This window comes from Vigna umbellata, chromosome 2 (assembly GCF_029865625.1).
Source record: "Vigna umbellata cultivar VRB3 chromosome 2, Vumbellata_1.0, whole genome shotgun sequence".
In the NCBI taxonomy this organism is placed as follows: Eukaryota; Viridiplantae; Streptophyta; class Magnoliopsida; order Fabales; family Fabaceae; genus Vigna; species Vigna umbellata.
This window is the reverse complement of record NC_142166.1, coordinates 41242772-41268963: the sequence shown is the minus strand read 5'-3', so window position 1 is coordinate 41268963 and position 26192 is coordinate 41242772. Positions and strand designations below refer to the sequence as shown.

The following is a 26192-nucleotide window of genomic DNA, read 5'->3' as shown; positions in this document are numbered from 1 at the left end:
GTTGTTATACAAATCATTAACTCACATCAATGTTTTTTTTTCAAAAGGCTCAACAAATCAAATATTTCAAAAGTAAGAATTGAGAACTAAGGACAACTTGTTGAGCAATGTGTATGAACAATTATAAATAAAACTCACTTAGTCAACTCCTAAAAAAAAATTATAGATAAGGTGTCCTTTAAAAAACAAATTGTGTGTGATTAAAATGCAAACAACTAAGAAATATTCAAAATTCATATGAAAGAGATAAGTTTTGTTTTAAATTTGATAAAGAGAAGTTGGTTACAAATGAAAAACAATATAAATGAATTATCAAGATCAAAAGAAGATAGATATTTCTTAAAAGAAAAAGTAGATGAAAAATCGCATTCTGACATTTATAAAAAATTCAATCATGAAATTACAATAAACAAAGAAAATAATGCTCAGAAAAAGAAATATATTAAAAAATGTCAAATTGAATAAAGATGTGATCCGGAGAAGAAAGAAAAACACAGTAATTATAAAAAAAGAAAAGAAATCAAATATAAAAAGAAGGAGAAGTAAATTTGAAATTTGAAATTCAAACAAACATATAAAATATATTTACTCAATATTTTGTTATTTAAATTAGAGTTTTAAGAAATTTTTCAATTTTAAACATATATTTCATATAAAATGAAATATATATTTAATTATTATTTAAATTTAGAAAATCATGAAAATATTATCTATATTTAATATTTTATCATATTTTATTTACATGAATAAAATAAAATAATTTTATTTTTATATAATATATCTCTTATATTTCTCATATATCCAAAATCCTAAAATCAATTATTATTATTGTAATTAAATATATTATCAATTTTATACATGATTAATCTTCATACAAAATTATGGATCATTTCATTATATTGTTTATTTAAATTAAATTTTTTTCTTTACAATATTCAAACCTAACCTAAATGGAATATTTAAACTGTCGAACTTAATTCCACTTACACCAACAACTTATGAACTGAAAATGAATATGTTATAGTTTTTGTTTTGCAATTTCTCCTGTGTTTTCCACTTCTTTTTAGAAGGGTTGTTAGTGCAAATTTCTAGGAGAAAAGTTAACGAATTTTTTGTTATTTAATTTCACATGTGGTGGTTTGATCTATTTGACTATACAGAAAGTTTCAACGGGGGTAAGTACGATTTTATCTCTCTACTTTAAATTTGATCAAAGTACACTCATGGCATTGATTTTTGGAAGAAAAAAAAAGAAGGGATCTCTTAGATCTATTTTAATGTATGAATAATCTTTTTTTGTTTTTCTCCCATGCAAAAACCTCAATGCTCTTAATTTGTAAAAGAGTTAGAAATATACCCTTTTACCACATTTTAATTTCTTAATATTTTTATATTTCCTGGTAACAAAAACACATTTTAAATTAATGGCATATTTTCATTAATGAAATCATAATTTAACAGGCTATTATTGCTGCTATTTTTTCAAACTGCTAATAGATATATCCCATTTTTAAAATCAAACAAATTTCTATTTTATGAGCGGGAAGCAAGCATGTCTGGTTCTTGCATTCATTGTGCATAATCGTTTGAACATTTCCCTCGTGTCATTGTCCCATTAATGTTCCCACTTTACCTTTTCACATATTAAAAATATTCACCTTACCCAAGACCAAAATAATGCTACTATATAAATATAATATATATAATCATATACAACTAAGTCCCACCAAATTTTGAACGGATAAGTCAATCATCTCTTGATTGATTTATTTAATTTTGTGAAATAATTCATTTTTTTAATGTTAATATGGGAATCATTTATATATAATGTGACTACGTGGCAAGCTACGATTGCTTCTGGATATTATTGTAAGACTTTAAAAAAACATAATTATAGAAGAACCAACTCTCGGTGTTCTTTTAGTTTGCTTCAAATTTAATCAAAAGGCATTATTATAACGTGAACAGGGTTTTCCGTTTTACAAGAGGATGAGTTAATGATGTAGTTACGACTGTAAACAGCGCATTTGCAACGAATCCGTGTTGTTAACGGAGGTGTAATTAGCATAATCAAGATCTAACGAACATATATTGTACTTGCATGGACGGTTTAGTTTAAAAAATTGAAATTTGGAAAGTAGCTCCTCCACCATCGTCTACTTAGGGGTTGCTTTATTAGAAATCTAAAATTGAATTATTCCCTGCCAGTTTTACTCACTTAGTACATGACACATGACATTACCCTCTTTGAGTAAGGGTTAAATTCACCAGCATCAACTACTATCTTTCCTATATTTGTAAGTTATATAAATGAAAACATATACCTTAACTCATCAACTTTTATCTCAATTATATTATCAGATTATACCAATAATTTTATATAATTCCAATACTATAAAATAATATCATATAGTTCATTCAAAAATAACTTTATCTAATATCGATAATCTTATATAACCTAATACGATAAAACACATCATATTCTTTATTAAAAGACAAAACTTTACATAATAGTATATCATATGAGCAATTTAATAATTTTTATTATTAAATGCGGAATAAGATTTCATGTACTTTCATTCAATTTACTTGCCTTCTATCTATGATTTTTTTTTTTATTTGTGAACTTATTGTTGTAGAAGCTGACAATAAAGAATAAAGATCACGAACAAAATACTTCCTGAGGCGTGTAGATCACTGTCTTTAAGGTGTATTGCGCAAGCGCCCAGGATACAACAGGAACTTCTCAGAATTTTTAAAGATATCAGAACTAGCAAGGATCTCTTAAAAAAAGAATAAATAAACCCAAAATATTTTTAGGGAAAGAGAGATAATGAAACTAGGAGAAAAGAGAAAGAGAGAAGAATGATTCTGATCATCTCTTCTGAATGAAAGAAAAGCTCTATTTATAGAGCCTATGACGGAACTAACCCTCCTTAACTTGAGGAGTACTTCACGTAAAAAGCGGGACCAAACCTTAAAATTAAAGTACAAAATCGGTGGTTGTGGAGAGAGAAAAGCAACGTTGGAAACAAACATGAACGTTGCACACCAAAAATGACGTTGGCTGCGAGCATATAGGAAAATATCTCTAAGGCAAAGACTTGCGGTCCAATCTCAACTTCCTCTGCAAGTGATGACACATATCTTTGCAATATTTTATTAATAAATAATAACACTTATAACCGTTGAGCCCTTCTTTCTCTTCAGCATTAATAGCAATTTAATAGTTACTTCTACTCGAATTAAGAGTATACGTTCTTGAAATCATTCTATAAATCGTGTATTCATATCTTATTACTCTTTTATCTTACTTATGTTGATTGATTAATACATAGGTTACAATCATATTAATATTATTGATTATTGGTATAATCATATAATGTCATAGGAATTAGACTAATGTGAATTATATAAATGTAGGCATGATTGTATTAGTGTCTGGTTACTTTTATTGAGTCTCTTCACATAATATGTTTAGACTATGTATTAAACCGATCTGAATTATATAGATATGAAAACGATTGTGTTGTCATTGTTTGATTATTTTTATTCAGTCTCTTAGCGTCATATTTTAGATGGGATGTATCACCATAGTATTATATCTATTTGAATATTAAGGGTTTATAGTAGGTTATTTAAGGGCTACATGAATAGAAAGTAGTATTCTTCTGATTGAGGATATTATTATTTTTCTCAATTATTTAAATTGTCATACCACTATAAAAAGACGAAGACAAAGTGTAAATGACAACTAATTCTAAATATTTTAACTAAGATTATTGAATAAATCCTAGAGAAATATTGAGAAGGTTTTTCCTCAATTTTAATTATCATACCGTAATCATAATAATAAAAGTGGAGGAAAAGTAAAAATGATTCTTAAATAAAACCTAAAAACCGACTAAAACAATTATATATTTATTTTATTACAGCCCATGTAAATTGATTAAAAATTATGTCACATAAATCTATATAATAGTATGATCATAACAAGAAAAGTAACATGAGTTTCAACCTACTTATAATGCTCTTATTTATGTTTGTGTTGTGTTTAATCCTTATCATTACTCACATCTTAGCTTATGTAGCAAGGTATATATATAACCTTATAAAAAGTTCAATCAAAATACATTAAATTTAATTTTAAAAAAAACAATTGTAACTTGTTACGATCAATCTCTCCTTTTTCTAAATCTTGTTCCATTTGACAGGCTTTGCGTTTTTTGTGAATTTGGTTCTTCCTAATGAGGAGAAAGTGAAGGGTAGCTTTGAAAGTCACCGAAAGCTTGTTATAAGAAAGCGGCAAGTAAAAGCCGAATAAATACCAATCAACCCAATGTGAAACTACACAACGTTTGTCTTTCTTTTTTGCATTAACGTATTCCACTTCTTATGCTGGTAAATAAAGAAAAATCTAACGTTTACTTGCTTTGAGAAATGCTATTTCATAGACACATGATGTGTTTCTTTTTGCACCCTTTTGAGCCAAATTATAGAGACCCTTTACATATACTTTTATAATCAAGATATATATAGCATGTCCTACAAGAATTTTTATCACCCATGCATTTTCAAATACGATGTATACAATAGGAGATTATGAGTGGTCTTTTAGATGGTCTCAGTCACATCAAAAGCCAAAAAAACAGGTAGCTAGCCATTTGGTCTGAATTATTGAATTCCAATACTCCAAAACGGAAATGATATTCTCTTCTGATTTACCTTCCTAAAACAGCAAAAGGAAGAAATCGACAACTTCATATACAACTCAACTTCCAGAGAGTGACGAAGAAGTAGCTTATAGTTCTCAATTTTAATAAAATGGTCAATAATTTTGCTCTAGCCCAATAGAAGTAATCAATTAATTAATATGTAAATTGTGCACATATCTATATACATGGATATGTTCAGTTGAAAGAAGGAAGCTGTCAGGCTTGACCTAGTGGTAATAAGGGAGATTTTAATATAATGAACTAAAAAAAGTGTTACGTATATAGTGACGTTTGAGGCTTTGAAAAAGAAAGGGAAACAGAGTTTGTCCTTAGTTCAAAGAAGCAGGGCGCGGGATGAGAAAGTAAGATGAAAACTCAAAATGCTTCAAACGTTGTTATGCTTCATTTTCTCTGGTATTATAATAGTCCTGTCTTAGTTTAATAGTGACTAATCATAGTCATCAACGTGGAAAGATTATGAACCACATTTCTATGATGTGACTGTGAATATATGTGAGTGCACACGACAATTCACACAATTAATTTAATGTCAATAGCTTTCTTGACTATCATTTAGATTCACCAATTTTATTGTTTTATGTTCAGTTGAAATTAATGTTATTTTTTTATAAAGTTACATACTTATACACTTATTATCTTAGGTTTTCTAAAGTAAAAAGCAATCTAATATTTTAAAATTTTGTGATGGGTTAGTTGATATGATTACCTTAAAGAAATTAATCACCCGCAGAGACATTGACTAAGTGAAAGTCTTTAATTTCACCTATTATTTAATCTGTAGATTAAAGTCCTCTTTATCTATTTTCTGTCTTTTTATTTGTTTTTTTATAACTTTTTGTTATCACATCAATAATATTATTAATTTCAATTAATAATTAATGATTGTGTGTTTGTTATATTAATTGATATGATAAAAAAAGTATTGAAAAATTAGAAAAAGAGAAACAAAATAAAGAAAAATGATAGCTATAGGATATATGTATTACTAACAAGTCACGTAATTGATTGTCTCCTATGATAACTTAACTCAAATATATTATATTATTATTTAATATTTCATAAAATATATTTTAACCCAAACAAAATTTTGAGTGCATATATAATTTCGAAATTTTTATCTGGTAAAGTTATAATAAATACAATACTTAATAATACTTTATAAATTACACATATAGATTCGAAAAGGCATTTCTTATAAAACTTAATTTTTCAAGTGGTGTTTTAATATACAGATGGGTCTAAATCTGCATTTCCATGATGAATAAGTGTTTTCAAAGTAATAACTAAATAAATATCTCTGTAGTTTGAATATAGTGATAATAATCTCAATACGATGTTAACATCTTACAATGCAATTCCGAGTTTCTTATGCATTTCTTCTCATTTTATAACTATATATATATATATATATATTTTGGTTTAGAAAAATGATTCTTTAATACACCTAAATTTTTTACATTCATTTATGTGTCAAATGAATGTAAAAGTGTGCATGATATTATTACTCTTTGATTTAAGGGATTGAGGTTAAGTCTTCAGTCTTTTATCTATCGTTCAGTCAAATCGGGTACTACTTACAGAAAACACTTTGATATTAAAGTTACTTCAGTCAAATTGAGTGTTATTTGTAAAAAACACTTTGATGCTAAAGTTAGGATTTATAAGTATTTATTTGAATGTTTTGACAATAAATGCATAGTAAATGTAATGAACTACTATATATGAATATTATTTACAGATTTTGGTACGAGCTTCTGATTAATGCTGACCTAATTAGGGTCCAGTAATAATCTCTCTAATTATTCTTATTATTAAGTGTCAATAGTCCAACTAACTATTTTATGTGAAACCAAAAGAGTTGTTGAGAGCTCGGTTCATGATTGACCGTCATATTATACTATACAATAAATAAATATATATATATATATATATATATATATATGTATATATATATATATATATTTTGTTTTGAAATGATTCAATTCATTTGAAGAGGTGATTGTGCTATAAACCAACTTGGTGTTCACGATCCTTCATTAGCCGCGTGGATCATGATTCAAATGATATCTCAAATCAGCTGGGTGATTCACCAGCAAAACAGACATCATTAATTTTAGCTCTACCTATAAAAATCAGCACTACCTAATGTGCATGGAATAGCAAGAAGAACAGGTAAACAGAATATTTTGTTAAAATGTTTTTGAGTAGAGTTAGAAAAATGTCAAAGAATTGCGGCAACTCTCATTGAAGTTTGATGAATTCAGAACCTTATTTGTGGCTTGAACTGAAAAGAATGTCACCATCAATATTGATGAAATAGTTTCATGTGTAATTTTATCATACCTTCATTTAAGAAGTTTGTCTTTAGGTCAAAAAATGTAGACATGGTCGGTTAGTTGGAAAGATATTTCCTTTTCTTGAGAGAGAAGGTAGATGAATGTTGCCACTATCGTTCAATTCAATGATAATACTTTTGATATAGTCATAAATTTCAAAATATTCCAAAGTGGAACATTTCTCACGAAACGTCACCAAACACACATCTTCACATAACCCATATATATAATTTATCAAAGTCAATCACCAACACATTTTTACGTCTGCAACCAACATAATACTTGCTTGATTTCTGTCAACAAAACAAATTCTTTCAACAATCTGAACTTTTATGTATGTATATTAACATATGTTCAGAAAAAAATTTAGATCATAGTAACATATGCAAACTGTTATTACGATATACAAACTATGTTTAAAACAATATATATATATTTAAAATTATAGTTTAATTACGTTTCTTAAAATCAGAAAAAAAAAAGTATGGTTTCTAAGTTTGAGGGCTCTTTTATTATGGGTGTCACGTGAATTATGAAAAAGATAAATTCACCGAAACTTTGTATAGTACAAGTTAATAAGAATTTATAGCGATAATAATTATAAATAAATAAGTAAATATTTTTTTATTATTAATATATTTTAAGTTTTGATATTAAAAAACAAAAAGATGTATTCAATTTATTAAATAAAATTTAGTAGTAACTTTTTGTTTTAAGTTTAACCTGATTATTGAATTATTAAATTTCAAATTATTATATTCAATTTCAATATTGGTAATCAATAAAATAAACTCTACATCTAAAATGTTCGAAGGTGGATAAATGTATAAATCATCATATTCAAAATATTAGTAGTTATTTATTTTGAATAAGCAAGAGGATGTTAGTTCTCCATTTTAAGGATGAATGAGTTTTATGAAATTAACTAATTATGATAATTTTTATCAAAGGCAAAGCTTTTAAGACCATTTTATTGAGACCATTTTTTTACAACCACTTAGTTTTGCCCTACGAGTGATCCTAGGAAGTAATGTTTTAAAAGAAAAAGGTGTCATTTTACATGAAACACATTCCCCTTATTTTTAAAGGATTTTTTTTTTCACCATTTTAGTTCTTACAATAAGTTTTCACTCAGTTTTTAATAAGTTTTTCTTTATTTTTCCACATCTTATTTTTTCACCGTGTTCTTTCACTTGTTTATTCTATTTTTTTATTCTTCCTATGATCATAGAGGAAGTTGTTAGTAGTGGAGAAGAATCCTGAAAAGAGTCATATGACTACTTTTCTATATAAGCAAATCCTCCCTTAGCAAAAATATTATATGCGCGTGTTAGCAATTAGTCCGAACACAAAAGCAATCTCTTGTCAACGAGAAGTTATTAGACGGTTTTTGTAGTAGTTGAAAAGTTGGGTTTTCGACAGATTAAAATAGTTTTATGAAATGTAACCAGAGACTAAGATAGGTTCAAGCACTTCGTTTTCCTCTTGGTCTATTCAATTCTTTTTATCCATTTTTTAGTTCTAATTGTGCAAGTGTAGCTAAAGTCTATATTCATTAACTAAAGTTTCTATTCACTAAGACTGGATATAATATATTTAAACTATATGTAGATTTTTCATATAAAATATAATTTCTTTAATTACTCTTGTATTTTTTTTTATTTTCATGTGCATAATTAGATATTTATGCTATTTTTTTTACATTTAATCATTGAAAGAGATTTTGAAATTTAGATAAGAATAGAACAACTTAGAAGCTTGGTTTTAGACATAGACTATAATCTTATTATAAACAATTCTTCTTAATGCAAATTTTGTGTTAACTAAGGGATTAATCTTTTCACATAGATCTAAGGAATTAGAATGTTTAAATTTATGATGTTAATGCTTGAGTATATTAAAGATATATTGTGTAAATTACATTGAGTTTATTTCATGAAATCAAATCTTATTGAATATTTGTCCTTATCCTTTATATAACTTTAATTTAGTAACTTTCTATATACTTTTAATTTAATTTCATCTGTAATTAAATTTGAATCAATAAATATTTATGTTCATAACCAGAATGAGTAAATAAAAACAATTCACTAAATAAATTTAAATCATTTTAAAAAATAATATTTAGATTTTATTTTATTATTTGTACAATTAGATACACTTGTGAAATTGAATTTAATTTAATTGACAAAATGGATTCAATATATATTTAATCTAATTTACAGATTGAATAAAATCCAAAATTAATTTATCTAATTAAAATAAATATAAATTATAAATCCTATATATTTTATTGGATCAAGATTGGAACTGAAATTTGAAAAATGCAATCCCTTAAATATAATTGTAGGAAAATTATTATAAAAATCAGAATAATTTTATTATATATACGACACTTTTAAATTACATGGTACTCTAGAAAAGATTAAATTGTGAATGAATTTAACTTAAAAGTAATAAATAAATGTACCGTCCTAAACTGTGGTGGAACGTAGTTGTTCTGAGATGTATAGGTCGCACATTGATTGTATTATAATTTGATGATTAATGGTGGGAAGTTCGAACTTGAATTATGCGCACTAACGAAAGCTTTCTCACTTGCATCATGTGCGAGAGCAAAAGGTAAGTCCATGATTATCATTTTGATGTCCCAAATTTTCATCATTGTGTTCCCAATTTGGGTTGAAAAACCCTATGAACATAACAACACCTATAGCTGCCCCAGCCACTAAAAAATCTCAGGTCCATTTCCAAAGGTTTTACTTTTTCTTAACTTGATTTTTTGTCCTCTCTTCAAAGAGTCCAATTGGACCTGTAGATTAATGAATCCCTGGCCCAGTTCAATCTTCACAAATATTTGCTTAATAAACAAGGAAGAACAAGAAGACGAGTTGCACAACAGTATCATATCAAAAATCTTGCATCTCACTTTTCTTACCTTTTTCAATTGTCATTTCCTTCATAAAATTGTTAATATTCTATTGCAGAGGTAATTAAGTCATTTGTACAGTACTGTGTCCAAATATTTTAATTCCAAGCTCTAATTAACAATAACAATAATAAAAAAAATAAGGGATAAGTAATTGAAATAATGATTCAGAGTTTGTCAGTGACAGAATATGTAGTCCCAGTAGAAGATGGACGGACCCTTGTGTTACAATCATCCATATATTTTATAGCATAGCATGCATGATCTATGAGCATTGAGCAATGATAGCTATTTATGTGCCATCTTCATCAAGTTTAAAATACTTGATGGGGTTATTTAAACAATTTCCTTAAAATCATAGAAAATACTTGTGGAATCTTAATCCTATTGTAATGAGGTTTTGTCTTTTAAAAGATGTTTGAGGATCTTATATTTAAGAAAAATAATTGACTAATTATATTATAATTTTGTCCTTAAAAAAATACATTATAAAATAAAAAATTTATATTTAAATTATCTTAAATTTTGATTTTTAAATAATTATAAAATAATGAAAAAAAATTAAATTATTTTAAATCTTAACTCTTAGATTATGTAAACATATTAGAAACAATTATATGTTCCAGTAATTGGATGAAAAAAATATAAAACGATAAATGAATTACAATAGTAAGAATATATTAATAATAAAGTATTCGTAATTAGAGGATGCCATGTATTGTTGTTAGGACAGTATATATACATCTTTCTCTCATCGTCATGGTTTCGGACAAAGTTGTAAGCTTGTAATTGAAGGATGTCCATGTGTGTGTATATATATAATTGCTGGGACACTAAAGATCTGTCTCTGATTCTCATGGTTTTGGATTACTTTTTATATACAATAACATTGCTGAATGCTGAAGCAAATAAGCTCCTTCCTCAAAGGACTTGCCCAATAATCATTTCTGATAGCTAATTTAACTCTCACTTAATTATCTGATAATAACGGTAAAGCTGATTTGAGAAATAAATCCTTGTGTCCACAGAATCATTTTAATGTTTGTCAATAGCACATCCTATGAATTTAGGTCAAACTATGCCCCTTTTGACTTCCTCATCATCATAACATAATAAATTAAGATAATTGAATTTGCCACCTGAATCAAGGTATGACAGTGTGAACTGAAGGAGTAGTTGAATAAATATACTATAATGTAAGGCTGTTCTGTATAAATTATTATTATTATTATTATTATTATTTTGGGTAGGTTAAGAAAAGAAGAAACACCAACGCAAATCAATTGCAATTTAGGAGCTTAAAATAAAAAAGGTATATGTCATGCATGCTATTAATTATCGAAAGATTAAAATCAGCATTGCCAGTACATGTAGGTTTACAAACTCCAAATTAATTCTGAAAGATAAATGATTAGTAATGCACAAGATTTAACTTAAAAGTTATTTAAAATAATTAATTCTAAATAATAATAATTCGATATTATTTAATATTTAAATGTTTAATTAAAACGATTTTTCAAAAAATACAAAAATTAGTGGTGTTGATACCAAATAAAGCAGGCCTTGGACCAAAGCCCACTAGGCCTTATCCATTGGAACTTTCTTTCTGTACCTTCAAGTTTTTTCCTTGCATTTCCAAATTTCATTATCATATGACAAATTTAACCTTCAAATATATGTAAAATATAAAATAAATTAGGTAAATAATAATTATTGTTTATCAGTCTATATTTACTGAATGACCATATACTCAAGTCACTTTTGAACGCGTTTACTGTCGTCTTTCGTCTTCTTTAGCTTTCTTTTTCATTAAACAGCAACGTAACTTTTCTTTGGTCTTGCTTATTTTGTCTTCATCTCATCTCGTTTATTTTTATTTTCGTTCATCTTCCAAATACACATTTTTTTTCTTATTTAAGTTTCATTTGATATTTTATATTTATTTTGTTTAAAGTTTTATATTCATTTTTATTATATTTTGCATGTATCAAAATTTGAAATTCCGAAATCTAGTTTAAGAAACTTATCGAATTTCGAAATTCTGTGAAGTTTTTTTTTGGATTTCAAAATCAGATGAAGTTTTTTTTCGAATTTTGAAATCTGACGAACATAAATGAAATGTGTGAGAGAGATTACACAAATAATTTTACAATTGATCATATTTTTCTCACACGTAATGAGTTAATTGAGTGAGTTCGATAAATTGTTTTTTATCTTAGTTTTGTTGTTGTTATTATAAAATCTGACAAAGCTAATGGTTAACTTGGGAGAAAAACGTTTATATTGCTAGGATGTAAAATAGGTGGAAAGTATAGAAAATATAATGTTCATCCTATATATCATGCACACAAAAAATATGATTGTCCTTATAAATTGATAGACAAATCAATTTCTAATGGAGAGGGATGAGTATTAAAGGTAATGTGTGGACATTATAACCATGATTTGGTATGTAAGATACACTTACAAATGATCATTGAGAGGTTTGAGAACTGAACTACAGCTACTGATTATGATGTTCGAATGCGATAAATGTATCCACTAAAATATATGTATCAACAAATTTAAGGTGATAAGAGACATCTTTTGGACACATCTTGATGCAATAAAATTGTTGAATACATTTAATATTTTTTTTCTCAATGAATAACATATAGAAAACAAAAAAGATATTGATTTCCATTGGTTGGAGTCACATCAATAGGGTTGACTTTCTGAAGTGCTTTTGCATTAAGTGAAGGACAAAATAATTTCATTTAGGCCCTATAAAGGCTAAGACATTTTATTTTTTTGACATCTCAAGACGATCCACAAGTTATTGTTAATGACAAACCTAATTTTGATGAATGTCATAGGTAGTGTATTCCCTTAATGTTATTATCTCCTATGTCGTTTTCACATTCAGAAAAAATGTACATACCAAGTGTAAATGTTAGTCAATTTTGTAAATATCATCATGGAAGTATGAAAAAATCTCATGAAAAATAAACATGAATCAATATTTACTAATTGTGTTGATCGCTTTAATAATGTATTTATTGGCCTTTATTTCTTAAATATCTCACTAATTAAATAATTTTTTGAAAAATTGAAAATATGTTTTAATAACATTTTATTAAGTTACAAATAGCGGTTTCTTTTAACAACTCTAAGAAAATAAAAGTATGTTTTAAAAAATATTAAACATGTATAGTCTTCATAATTGCATGAAGAAAGGCCGTTAAACCTTTTTAGCTTAGGGTTAAGTGTAAGGTTAGCATAAGATTGGTCGAAAGCTGATCCTAATAGTACCTAGGCCAGGCCTATAGAGGAAGTAATAGCAGAATGAAGCGAGGATGATAAAGAACCAAAACAACATGGAAAATCCAATAGAGAAGAAAACATATTGGCATTTGTAATGGTATGTTTTTGTTTGAGCACTCATCCTTTTCCTACCCATGCAAGGAACAGTGGAAAGCAAAACCTGAACTCAAAGCTTATCCTAACTAAAAAGAATCACTTCATGGAAACCATTAAGTCATCCTTCCCTCTTCTCCTATATAACATTCTTTTACTTCCACTAACCAATCTCATACGTCAATTCAAAGCCGATAATAAACTTTAACAACAAAAACAACCCACGATGTCGTTGAGTCCTCCGAGAGAGAGAAACAACGTGAATGGCAGAAGGCGAGAGAGGCCAACGTTCCAGATGTACTGGTGCTTCCAGTGCAACCGCATGGTCCGCGTCGCAGTGGATAACAATAACCCCTCAGAGGTCACGTGTCCGCGCTGCTTCGGCCAATTCATATGCGAAGTAAACGTGCCGCGCCCAAGACTCGTTGTCGATTTCACTACCCCAGACCCCTCCCCAGAAGCGCGTTTGCTCGAAGCGCTTTCCCTCATGATGGACCCACCCATACGCCGTTTCCCGGGTCTCCTCCAACCCGAACCCGAAGAGGTCCCGGTTCATCACCACCGCCGCCGTCGCTTACGCCGCCACCAACCCGAACCCGAATCCGAACCCGTCCCTGAACCCCCACAACCCCGCCCGCGCACGTGGATCGTATTCCAGCCCATGGACTCACCCAACCCCTTCCTGTCCATTAACAACATTCCTAACCGCCCCGGCCCAGGCCCACTTCCATTCCCGCTCCCGCGCGCCGTGGACACTCGCGACTATTTCTTTGGACCTGGACTCAACGAACTCATCGAACAGATAACCGAAAACGACAGACAGGGTCCCGCGCCGGCGCCGGAGAGGGCCATCGAATCGATTCCGACAGTGAAAATTGTGAGCGCGCATCTGAAGGAGAATTCTCAGTGTCCAGTTTGTCAGGAGGAATTCGAAGTTGGCGGGGAAGCGAGGGAACTTGCGTGCAAACACATATATCACTCGGATTGCATTGTTCCGTGGCTGAGGCTTCACAATTCTTGTCCAGTGTGCCGTCAAGAGGTTCCTGTGCCGTCTTCTTCGTCGGAGGAGGATGAGTGTGTTGATGTAAGCGGAGATGAAGGTAGGTTGCGGAGGTGCTTGAGGTGGACCCGTCGTTTTACTTCGGTTTGGCCTTTCAACTCAAGGTATCGACGGGTTCACCCTCAAGGAAATAATAATGTTGCTGCTGCTTCTTCCAGGGGTGAATCATAATTAATTTTATTCAATTCACTGCTTATTATTCTATCTTCATCACTCTTTCAAATTAGTGTTTCATACTTGTGTTACTGTCATCACTGTTGTGATGTGCTGGTGCTGCTGCATTCAGTTCAATTAAATCATTCTTTGTTTGCTTATGCTATCTTATGAATTATTAAATTATCACCTATGGTGAAAGAGTTGGGTTGTTATTATTGTTCTCTTACGAAATTCAAATTCTCTCTTCGTAATCCATTTCTTTCGTTGAGACACTGGTTAAAATACATTATCAGAGCTATTTCTTAATTGAGGTGCAATTTATGTGTGCTATTTCTGAATTGAACAGCAAATTTTGTGTTATTTCTGAATCGGGAGCAATTTTTGTGTGTTAATTCTGAATTGAGGAGCAAAATTTAAAATGATGTTAAGATAGCTATATAATGTTAACTTGGATACTGGTTTAAATATATTTTGGGGTTTTGATTGATTGTTACTACAGATATTATGCTTGTCTATAAATGTTCTCAAATTGAGATGTATTTTGATTATACGAACTCGATTGGAATGTGATGCAGTTTAGGAGATTTTGTGCATGAGTGTGTAAAGTGTTATTAGCTGATTTGGCTCACCATTTATTTATTTATTGGCCAGGATATTTTGCATCTGACAGTCCGACACTCTCTGGCGGTACGAACCAAAATCTAACACTTCTAGGATTCTCCCAATGAATTTTGAAACCTAAGGAGAAAAGAAATATAAGTACCACAAATGAGACAAAATAAAACTGCATGTTGATCAGGTGTTAGATTGTAGTGATTGAATACAGGCACCAAATACTGAAAAGTAACCATCATATTTGCTTTCATTTGCAGCAGTTAGGAGGCAACCCTCTTGCTGCATTCTTTAAGCTCTCCAATTATTTACATCCAAGGCTGATGAACTGGTTAGGTTGCAGCTTGTCTAAAAGGGCACTACTCAACATGTCATGATCCCCAGTAAGTTAATTTCAAGCCTCTTTTCAACTTTTATTCCATCTTAAAACTAAATAAATAAATAATAGTTTAATTAACTTTTTAATCCCCTAATTAAGATATACATCTATCGTTTTTTGTCTCTTGAAGAAAAAACTTGTCACTTAGTCCCTCAAAAAAGGTTTTAGTTATTGTCCTTCTTCAATAATAACGTGACTAATGGATTAACCATATGACCAAAATCTACTATTGATAATTTTTAGAGATTAAAGTTAAAAGAGGTGTGTAAACTGTCAATTAAAACCATACATAAATAAATTGTGTTCCGAAGCAAAAGCCTGCTTCTGAATAAAGTTTCAACGGATGAAATGCGTTTTGCAGGGGTAACATGGGCTTACGATTCAAAAATAAAGTGAAATGGCCCTCCTCAAGTTCCACTCAAATTGAAAAATGGATTCATCACCACATACTACGACATTCGAGATCCGTATGATATTGCCACTGTAAATATTATCTGTTATTGGCAAAGACAATTATCACAACACTACTGGCACACTTTTTTTATAAAAAATAATATTACAAAGGCTACCTATCTATTAACTTTATGGTTATCTGATATTTTGCCAGACATTTTTTAATAAAATTTCTTCCTGATAATTTTTTTTACGGTTGATATCGATGATTGGGTATGTTATGTGAATAAAATAATAATAATCATGAAGATGTCCTTAAGTAAAATAACAATAAACAACCAAGAAACCCTTTGTAATCGAATACAATACCTAAATCAAATATGGTTGTTATCCTTAAGTAACAATGTCCTTCTTCCCTACATCTTCAGCGAACTGGTCGAACGCACAATTAGCGTTTAGTAGTAACAATATTTTATCGAATAAATAACACGTATAATGGTAGTGTAAAAATATATTATCCAATTACAAATAATTTTATATAATGAGTTTATTAACTTTTATAATAGGTAGCTTTAAATTAAATAAAATATTAATAGTTTTTATTGTGTCATTACATTTCTATTAAATTTATTTTGATAAGATTCATAAAATCCCATTTGAGTTCATAAAATTCTTTTTTATAGAATATATCAACTTTCTATTCGTGAACCCCAAACAAAATTAAAACGCCTACACTGATTCATAAAAAAATCTAGTAATTAAAATTGTAGTCCAATTGTTATAAAAAGGACCGCGATATTCCAACAACGCATATTTAACACTGTTTTGACAACGCCACGTGTCGTTGTTTGATTGGTTTGTTTTAAAAATAAAATTTTTTTAAAACCTACGAAACGGAAGTCCGTAACCCTTATTTTTACTGAAATTCCGAAAATAGCCCTTTCTGTGTTCCATTGGAAACGAAGGTGCGTTCTCTTGGAAGGTCGAAGGTCGCGTTTCGTGGCGCTTCACTTTGTTCTGTGTGCGTTCGTCTTCGAAGCTTCCATCTTCGCTGTCGTTGTCTCGCTCTATCATTTTTACTTTGTGTTAATCTCACTTATAATGACAAAAGTAGTGATTGAAAAATGAACGCAGCATTATAATAAGAATTTGAAAAGTACGAGACCATTTTCAGTAAAATTAATGGTGATTAATGGGAAGGAGTTGATCAAATTCTGAGTGGGGAGATGGGTGTTGGTCATTGATGTAAACGCAAGAAGTGTGGAGTGACCCATGAGTAGGGGGACGAAGTAGTGCAAGGGATGAGTCAGAGTGTTGAGAAAATGGTCTGGTAATCGTTTACAGAATCCTGGTAAACGATTACCCGAGAGAAAATTGGATTTTGTACATAAAGTCCAACACAGGTAGTCAGCCAGGTGAACAGGGGTCACCATTGGAAAAAAAGCTCAGTTTTAGGCAGTTCTGCACCTGTCTGAGGCTGGTCCAGGTGTTTCAGTGGTGGGAGAGGGTGGTTGGTGATGTGATGTGTGTCCAAGGAGTGTGGGGTGACCCCTCATCAGTTGGAGGAGCAACCTCTGCAAGGGATGAGTGAGGGTGTTGAAAAAAGGGTCTGGTAATCGTTTACAACATCCCTGTAAACGATTACCCGAGACAAAACTGGATTTTGTACAGAAAGTCCAACACAGGTACTCAGTCAGGTGAACAGGGGTCACCATTGGAAAAAAAGGTGAGTTTTAGGCACTTCTGCACCTGTCTGAGGCTGGTCCAGGTGTTTCAGTGGTGGGAGAGGGTGGTTGGTGATGTGATGTGAGTCCAAGGACTGTGGGGTGACCCCTCATCAGTTGGAGGAGCAAGCTCTGCAAGGGATTTGTTGACCAAAAAACCATACAAGTGAATTTAAGGGTCATTACTGGTTGGGAGGTTATGTTTGATGACCCCAAGAAGTGGGGAAGAAGTCATTCTTACTGAGGGGACCAAGTTGGACAAGTGTAGAGCTAATCTGTAGAAAAAACATTGTCGTAATCGTTTACAGTGGCCTCGTAAACGATTACATGAGAGAAATCACTGTTTTGTACAGAAAGTTGAACTGAAGTAGTCAGTTGTAGTGTCCTGGGTGATCATTGGCAAAAACTGTTAATTTAAAGCACAAGTCCACTTGTATTTACTTGGTGTTGGTGTTTGACTGGTGGTAGAGGGTGGTAGGTGATGGGAGGTGACCCCAAGAAGTGGGAAAGAAGCCATTCTTACTGAAGGGACCAAGTTGGACAAGTGCAGACCCAATCTGCAGAAAAAACACTATGGTAATCGTTTACAGTATCCTTGTAATCGATTACAGTGTCAAAAAAGGTGTAAACTTGATTTCTAAGGCATAATTTGAAAGGTCTTTGAGTATAGATTCCAACAAAACAAGAATCAACTCATTTGGAGTTCGGTGGAGAAAGTTATGAGCAAAAGAACAAGCAAAGGTGAGAGTTGGCAAAAATATATGAAACGCTAACTTGAAAGAATAAACTGTACCAACTCAGATGTCCAAAAATTACAAATTAGTAGTCATTGGAAAGATTCTTGAGTCTAGTTTCTAATAAAAAAAGAATCACATCATTTGGAAGTCGGTGGGAAAAGTTATCAGTAAAATAGCCAACAAAGGTCAAAGTTGACAGCATGTTATCTCACCCAAGTTGCTCATCTCATAAACATTGTTTTTTTCCTTCATCATGGGGTGCCAAAACATCACTTCCCACCACTGAAACACCAGGACCAGCATAAGAAAAGTGCAAAAGTGCTTAAAACTCACCTTTTTGGCCAATGGTGACTCCAGTTCACCTGACTGAGTACCTGTGTTTGACTTTCTGTACAAAATCCAGTTTTGTCTCGGGTAATCGTTTACAGTGTCCTTGTAATCGATTACAGTGTCAAAAAAGGTGTAAACTTGATTTCTAAGGCATAATTTGAAAGGTCTTTGAGTATAGATTCCAACAAAACAAGAATCAACTCATTTGGAGTTCGGTGGAGAAAGTTATGAGCAAAAGAACAAGCAAAGGTCAGAGTTGGCAAAAATATATGAAACGCTAACTTGAAAGAATAAACTGTACCAACTCAGATGTCCAAAAAATACAAATTAGTAGTCATTGGAAAGATTTTTGAGTCTAGTTTCTAATAAAAAAAGAATCACATCATTTGGAGGTCGGTGGGAAAAGTTATCAGTAAAATAGCCAGCAAAGGTCAAAGTTGACAGCATGTTATCTCACCCAAGTTGCTCATCTCATAAACATTGTTTTTTTCCTCCATCATGGGGTGCCAAAACATCACTTCCCACCACTGAAACACCAGGACCAGCCTAAGAAAAGTGCAAAAGTGCTTAAAACTCACCTTTTTGGCCAATGGTGACCCTAGTTCACCTGACTGAGTACCTGTGTTGGACTTTCTGTACAAAATCCAGTTTTGTCTCGGGTAATCGTTTACAGGGATGCTGTAAACGATTACCAGACCCTTTTTTCAACACCCTCACTCATCCCTTGCAGAGGTTGCTCCTCCAACTGATGAGGGGTCACCCCACACTCCTTGGACACACATCACATCACCAACCACCCTCTCCCACACTGAAACACCTGGACCAGCCTCAGACAGGTGCAGAACTGCCTAAAACTGAGCTTTTTTTCCAATGGTGACCCCTGTTCACCTGGCTGACTACCTGTGTTGAACTTTATGTACAAAATTCAATTTTCTCTCGGGTAATCGTTTACCAGGATTCTGTAAACGATTACCAGACCATTTTTTCAACACTCTGACTCATCCCTTGCACTACTTCGTCCCCCTACTCATCACGGGTCACTCCACACTTCTTGCGTTTACATCAATGACCAACACCCATCTCCCCACTCAGAATTTGATCAACTCCTTCCCATTAATTACCATTAATTTTACTGAAAATGGTCTCGTACTTTTCAAATTCTTATTATAATGTTGCGTTCATTTTTCAATCACTACTTTTGTCATTATAAGTGAGATTAACACAAAGTAAAAATGATAGAGCGAGACAACGACAGCGAAGATGGAAGCTTCGAAGACGAACGACAGAGCGAGAGAGCGAGACACAATATGGAAGGGTTGAACGAACTTCTTTCCCACCCGAAACCGCCCAAACCCAATTCTTTAAATTTTAACGAGAGAGCGAGAGAGCGACAAGGGTTGAACGAACGTCTTTCCCACCCTAAACCGCGAAACCCAATTCTTCAAATTTTAACCTCGAAATCCCAAAATACCCCTCGCCCCGTAACCCTTTCTCTGTTTTATTTTCAATTTATTTGGCCAATCAAGAGCTGACACGTGACGTTGTTAAATCTGTGTCAAAATTTCGTTGTCCAAATAACATTTTCCTTATAAAAAACATGGCAAACATTTTAGACAATAGTTAATATAGAGTGAATAGTTGAGGATCATAAAGAGAAAAGATTTGGATCGTAAATCATCCAAATTTAGATCTACTATTTTTGTCTATTTAAAGTAATATTCCTAATTCAGTCTATGCTTTCAGTAAAGTAAGGACTATTCCCAACCTAATGAATCGAATGAAAGGGATTCGGCTCTCATAGCAGTTACTTGAAGTTAAGTTACCTTTTTGTATTTAAGAAAGAATGTCATCAATACAAACCAAGAAAAGCTTCTCTTATGTTAAAATGATTACTTCAAGACAAGTTAAGTTGACTTCCATGAGATCCGAGTATACTCCACTTAAATTCTTTAAACAAGCTTTCGATTTTGACTATATCATTGTGAAGGTTATAAAAAAAATTGCCACTTTAATGTGCCTCTTTTTTTGGCTGATCAAATTGTATCAGAATCATCTATTCTGTAACATTTACCAGTATATGTGAATATCCAAACAATGCATGGTGTCATCACAAACTAAACATTGACCAACTAGAGATAAAAACTTTGGGGCCCTCTTACTTTCATACCAGCAAATCCTAAATCATCCTTCACATGGGCGGGGGCCGATAATGAGTACCAGCATGAAACCCTTCTGTATATGCTGTGTTCTTGAATATCATCTGTAATAAAGAATTGAATGATAAGAGGCATACTTGCATAACATGGAGGGTCTGATTTCCTGAAAAAAAGGAAAAGCTCACTAGCATGTTCATATACTTACAGCAAGGTTCTTAAACTCTGAAGTAAGGTTTTTCTGTAATCTGTCAGATACCACTGTACCCAGCTGCTCCCCGTGTAACTTTATATTCTCTTCCTTGACCTGCATGACCATTCTTCAGCCTGATGCAGGATGTATAGCTTAACTTCGAACTGAGAAATATTTTTGTTTACCTCCGAAAGCAATAACTGTGACGTTTTTTGCAATATCTCTTCAACGAATTGACCAACATCTGCAACATAGCCTGATGAATTAACTTTTTTTACCGGTGTTGGTGATCCCTTCGTACTTTTCCCATCAGAAGACTTGACAACTTTGGCTGCACCAGAAAAAAACTATCATTAATTTAAGCAGTAGGATATTTCGGCCATAAACAAGCTTGTTCTGCTATCATTATTTACAAAGTTAACTAATGTACTGAAATCGAAAAATATTTAACGCTAAACATGTAGCAGTCCAATAGGGACTCAAGTATTATGAAGTGACTAAGTCTCACATCGAATAGTATAAGATACTCGATTGGGCGTTTCATTGGTAGATTCTCACTTCTTATTAAGCAGCTTTTTAAGTAGTGGTGTGCCAAAAATTCAAATATTCAAATTCAATCCAGAACCATTGGGATCCAAATAACTTTAAGTCCATTTTAATGAATCGTTTCAAATTCAAGTTGGCCTCCTCCAGAGCATCATCGTTATGATCTCAGTGGGGGTTGCTTCAGTTTCATCACCAAAAACGATTTGATGCTAAACGAAATCTTTCAAATCGCATCTCAAATTAAGGATATAAAATCATAGGTATGTGTAGAAATTTAGTGAGACCAGCTACAAAAATCCGGAAAAACCACATATATGCTGAATGGTACATAGAAAATGTCCCATGTTACCAGAACCAGCGAAACATTTAGTCTTGACTCACTGGTTAGGTGAATTTGTGCGACGTGGGTGGGTATGGACAGCAACCGAACCCCAGTTAATATAAAAGTTCGTAAGTTGTTTCACAATGATTTGTTTGCAGCCCGCATTCTAAAAACTGGAGTTTGGGATAGACAAGGCATGGGTGGGTCAATAATGGATAAGGCGTGGGTTAAAAATGGGAAATCCTACGGAGTTTCAAACATAAAGTGTTTAAAACCTGTTATCCCAGACGTATGGGGTACTTCATATCTCTATCCCAGATCGATGGCTCAACCTGGACTAGAGCATCATCGACCCAGCCTCAACCAAAGCATCGTAGAAATGAAAGCAAAAACATGAGTGCTATCATACTAAAAGATTAACGTACAGGTGCAAATTACTCTGAGGACTAACCAAATCATAGAAATGAAAGCAACAGAAACATAAAGTAGATGCTGTTTCAATGCAAATAATGATAAATGAAAACATTGAATAGTGCTGTTAATAGTTTTTTTTTTTACCTGAAACTGCACTGGTTCCATTACCAACAGAAACATGATTTGCATCCTTAGGAACCTGTGAAGACTGCTTTTGTGGTTGATCGGGTAAAACTACTGAACCGGATGGAACTAGAGCAGCTAGATCAGGGGGTTGATCTTTCCCCACTGTAGGATTGGCCTGGAGAGGAATAAGGCAGATATATAATGATCGACAATGAAACAATTAAAGATTTTTCTTTTAAATGATGTGCCTCGAATTGACTCACCTCCAAATCAACATATGAGGGATTTCTTCCAATTGATTTAAGAAACTTGTCAAGATCGCATGCTTTTATAGCTGCATTTGTAAAGACAGGACTATATTAACTGAACTTTTAGTGCATCAAAGCATAATAGATCTGACATGAGCATCAAACCTTGTCTTACATCAACATAGATGCATAGATGAGGTAAAAGATGTCATTCGAAAACAAAATACGACCACTATTTAACATTTAATTTCCGAACTGTCAAATAGTAAGTAAGCATGAAAGGAAATCCTGTTTGGACTTCAGATATCAATTGATGGACCATGGTGTTAGAAAATGCAAGTAAAAGAATTCCCTAGGGGGAGTATTGCATCTATGTAATATTCATCAGCTTTAAAAGTGTTATGTAAAATGCGCAAACAAATTTATTTCCTTTTCACAAGAATCTACTTGCTTACATATAGACATGTCATTCGACAGTGGATGGAAGAAGCAGTGCTCCTGAGTTTTGAAACCTTGATCCAATAGCAATGAAACATCTCTTCAGAAAGGAGATGATGTGACATGAAAGAAAAATACATTAGTTCCTTATAAATATATTAACTGAGTGGATCAGAAAAATGTTCACAAATAGTTAGTCAAGCAAACATATAAACATCAACAAAACAGTACAAGCAAGTATGGTTAAGGTCAAGACATTATTAATAATTCACAGATTTAATTCAGCATTCAAGAGAAGATCATTTTATATTTGATGGCAGGAAAGAAGCAACAAACACATTCAAAACTAGTAGGAACTTCATAAATAAACAAAGTAACTTGATGAGAAAACTAGAAGAAAAATAGAAGAATACGGTTTAAGCCTAAAATAGCAGCAACAACAAGGAAATCATTGATGGATGGATTTCGAATTGCAACATCTTAATAGTGCAAAATGGGACAGTATTGCCGTAAACATGGCTATGTAACCGAACAATTCCCATGAAAAATATTAAATATCTCATAACCAAACAAAGAAATAAAAACAGCATACCGTGCTGATTCATTCACTAGTGCAAACGGAGTGACACAACCCAGGGGTACCTGGCGAAATAAGGAAAACAACGGCATCAAGTAATACAATAATTTCAATCATGACAACACAATCTTGATTTTCTTCTTAAATTTTATAATAATTGATTTCTTGCCAAGCACAATACCAGTTATCATCATACAACTGAAACTTATGGTATCGGCAGTATCAACATGCAACAAAAATAGACTACAAGGAACGTTTTACATTGATTGATAAAAAGGTTCTAAATATATAGATTAGGAATCGCTAAACAAGGAAAATAGCGGAAAATCCATAAGGATGATGAATATGCTACAGATAAAAGCTATGAAACGGTTTCCATGACAAATTGGATAAATCCTTGGTCCGGAGCAAGTTTGACTGCATTTATCAATTTCCGCCATCAACTCAATCAGTAATTTGTGAATGCTTTAATATGAATTGTTTAACTTATACATTATATAATGCACAAAAATATCAAGGTAATTGGGCAAATTTTACACTTCATGAGTAGAAAAAAAAAATCCATAATTTTTATGCAAAGACTGTCAAGAAGCCAAGACAAATTCCAGAGCAAAAGCCTCTAAAGATTTTTGGTAGTCACTTAGATAGACACAGCTACTAATAAAAGGGAAGAATTAAAGAGAGAAATGACTGTTCCAACTACAAAATGATAGAACAGAGGCATAGACAGACCTGAAGTACTTCACCTAGAGCCTCCTCAGGTGCCATTCTGAGACCACCTTTTCCCAAACCAAGCCGCTGAGATAATACTGCTCAGCTTTGAAGCAACAAAGAAATTCATTGATACATATTGAAGTAAAATAATACAAACTCTCAATGTTCACAAAATCATGCATACCTTTAAGATCTACTTTGGTAGCAGCTAAAGCAGAAACAACATACAGTCTGCTTTTCTTATCCTGTTTAAATTAAAAAGACGGCCGTAATCAGGGCATACCCATAACATAACGATTTATAAACAAAGAACAACAGAGGTGTATGGACTTTGATTTTCCTCTTTAATTATACTACACCTTGAGAAACAAATTCTTACTGAGCCCGCCCCCCAAATGTCCAACATACTGAGCCTGAAGGTAAGATAAAGGACACTCAATCAGATGTAATATTACAATAAAATGAACAAGAAAGGGAAAATCTAGTATTGTATTAACGGGTTTTACCTGAGCGTCAACGGTCAACACAACTGGATGTTCGTATTGGGAAAATGGAATCTGAAGCTCCTGTGAATGGTAACGTTCCAAGATGGATTAGGATTGAGGCATTTCGTGATTACGGATAGGTAAGAAAAGTGATTAAATAGGAAAAAAAACGAACCTTCAAGCGCGCAAGAAGGTTTTCTTTGGAGAAACCCATGAACGGAGACGAAATGGTGGAGAGGCTAGTGCAGTGGAAACGATTGTTATGGCAGAGGAAACACAAGTGCCAATGCTCTGATCTAAACCCCAAAAAACAATCAGATATGGGTGGGCCTGCTTTTCTTATAACACTGGATCACACTGTTAATTCTTATTAGGGTTTTACTATTTTCAGCCTGTTTTTTCTAAAGTTCACACCTGATCTAGATAAAAAAAATTAAAGAACTAAAAATAAAGACCTCAGAATGGATAGACCTACTTAATTCTGATTAGTTCATCAAGATACCATAATATCTTTATCGTTAATAAAGAAATTTATTTTCTATACACAATTTTTTAGTTTTTAATAATTATTTTTTAAAATTTTTTATTATATTTGACAATTACAATGAGTTTAAATTGAAAAGGTTGAGAGTGAACTTATCAAACAAAAGTGGGGATAGCAAAGCATTCATATATATTCCACCTTCAAATTCTACAAAAAGGAGTTACTATTTACACTCCTTTTGAGTACTCCTAAACTCCCTTTAATAAATTCTTTTCCAACATACATCTCAGAATTTGCACTCGTTTTTATAAATAAAAAACTTAAATATTTGTTCATATTTTCGTTGACTACGTCAGGGATTCTTTTTTTATAATATTTAATATGGTTCTAATTTTAATAAATTATGTTGGATGTGGTCATTTTTTATCACGTTGTTTAAATTGTTAACGAGATACACATTAATAACATTTGAATAAATTGTTCCATTTTTGTTTACATGGCTCGTCTTATGCAAGGTGAGAATTGGATTTAATTTATTTTATTGTATTTTGAAACCAAAATTGGCCGTAAAAAGGAAACTAGGATTTCCGAACTACATGTGGGTTTCATGCATTATATAAATATTTTGAGTTAAAATTTGATATATATTAAACCAATTAGAAATTATTCTAAATTTTGTTAAAATAATTATTACAAAAAATAAA

At 31.9% G+C, this 26192-nt stretch overlaps 2 protein-coding genes across 7 annotated transcripts; one reads left to right on the top strand and one right to left on the bottom strand.

Annotated features, from left to right (window-relative positions):
- The first annotated feature begins 13565 nt into the window (after positions 1–13565).
- Positions 13566–16184, top strand: LOC124832119 (RING/U-box superfamily protein). 6 transcript variants are annotated; one of them, XM_047306247.2, is made up of 4 exons: positions 13566–14497; positions 15265–15300; positions 15489–15608; positions 15966–16184. In XM_047306247.2, the coding sequence occupies exons 1-3, from the start codon at positions 13624–13626 to the stop codon at positions 15518–15520; spliced, it is 942 nt and encodes a 313-aa protein (XP_047162203.1). In that variant the 5' UTR covers positions 13566–13623; the 3' UTR covers positions 15521–15608; positions 15966–16184. The 6 variants fall into 6 exon arrangements, with proteins under 6 accessions (XP_047162203.1, XP_047162202.1, XP_047162199.1 ...); XM_047306246.2 differs by having other exon boundaries at positions 15486–15608; XM_047306243.2 differs by having other exon boundaries at positions 13566–14617.
- Positions 16185–20776: 4592 nt separating this feature from the next.
- On the bottom strand, positions 20777–25331 carry LOC124832123 (YbaK/aminoacyl-tRNA synthetase-associated domain-containing protein). The gene is made up of 12 exons (XM_047306250.2): positions 25180–25331; positions 25026–25085; positions 24879–24932; positions 24704–24764; positions 24538–24614; positions 23821–23870; positions 23246–23328; positions 22806–22876; positions 22561–22717; positions 21320–21465; positions 21150–21248; positions 20777–21048 (listed from the first exon to the last, which is right to left on the bottom strand). The coding sequence occupies exons 1-12, from the start codon at positions 25216–25218 to the stop codon at positions 20977–20979; spliced, it is 969 nt and encodes a 322-aa protein (XP_047162206.1). The 5' UTR covers positions 25219–25331; the 3' UTR covers positions 20777–20976.
- Positions 25332–26192: the final 861 nt, after the last annotated feature.

Coding starts and splice junctions, on each gene's coding strand:
- LOC124832119 (XM_047306242.2), top strand. CDS start 13,624: ATGTCGTTGAGTCCTCCGAGAGAGAGAAACAACGTGAATGGCAGAAGG. Junction 14,618..15,264: donor TGCTGCTGCTTCTTCCAGGG/GTGAATCATAAT, acceptor TTTATTGGCCAG/GATATTTTGCATCTGACAGT. Junction 15,301..15,485: donor CAGTCCGACACTCTCTGGCG/GTACGAACCAAA, acceptor TTTCATTTGCAG/CAGTTAGGAGGCAACCCTCT.
- LOC124832123 (XM_047306250.2), bottom strand. CDS start 25,218: ATGGGTTTCTCCAAAGAAAACCTTCTTGCGCGCTTGAAG. Junction 25,086..25,179: donor ACCTTCTTGCGCGCTTGAAG/GTTCGTTTTTTT, acceptor TACCATTCACAG/GAGCTTCAGATTCCATTTTC. Junction 22,718..22,805: donor CCTCATATGTTGATTTGGAG/GTGAGTCAATTC, acceptor ATTCCTCTCCAG/GCCAATCCTACAGTGGGGAA.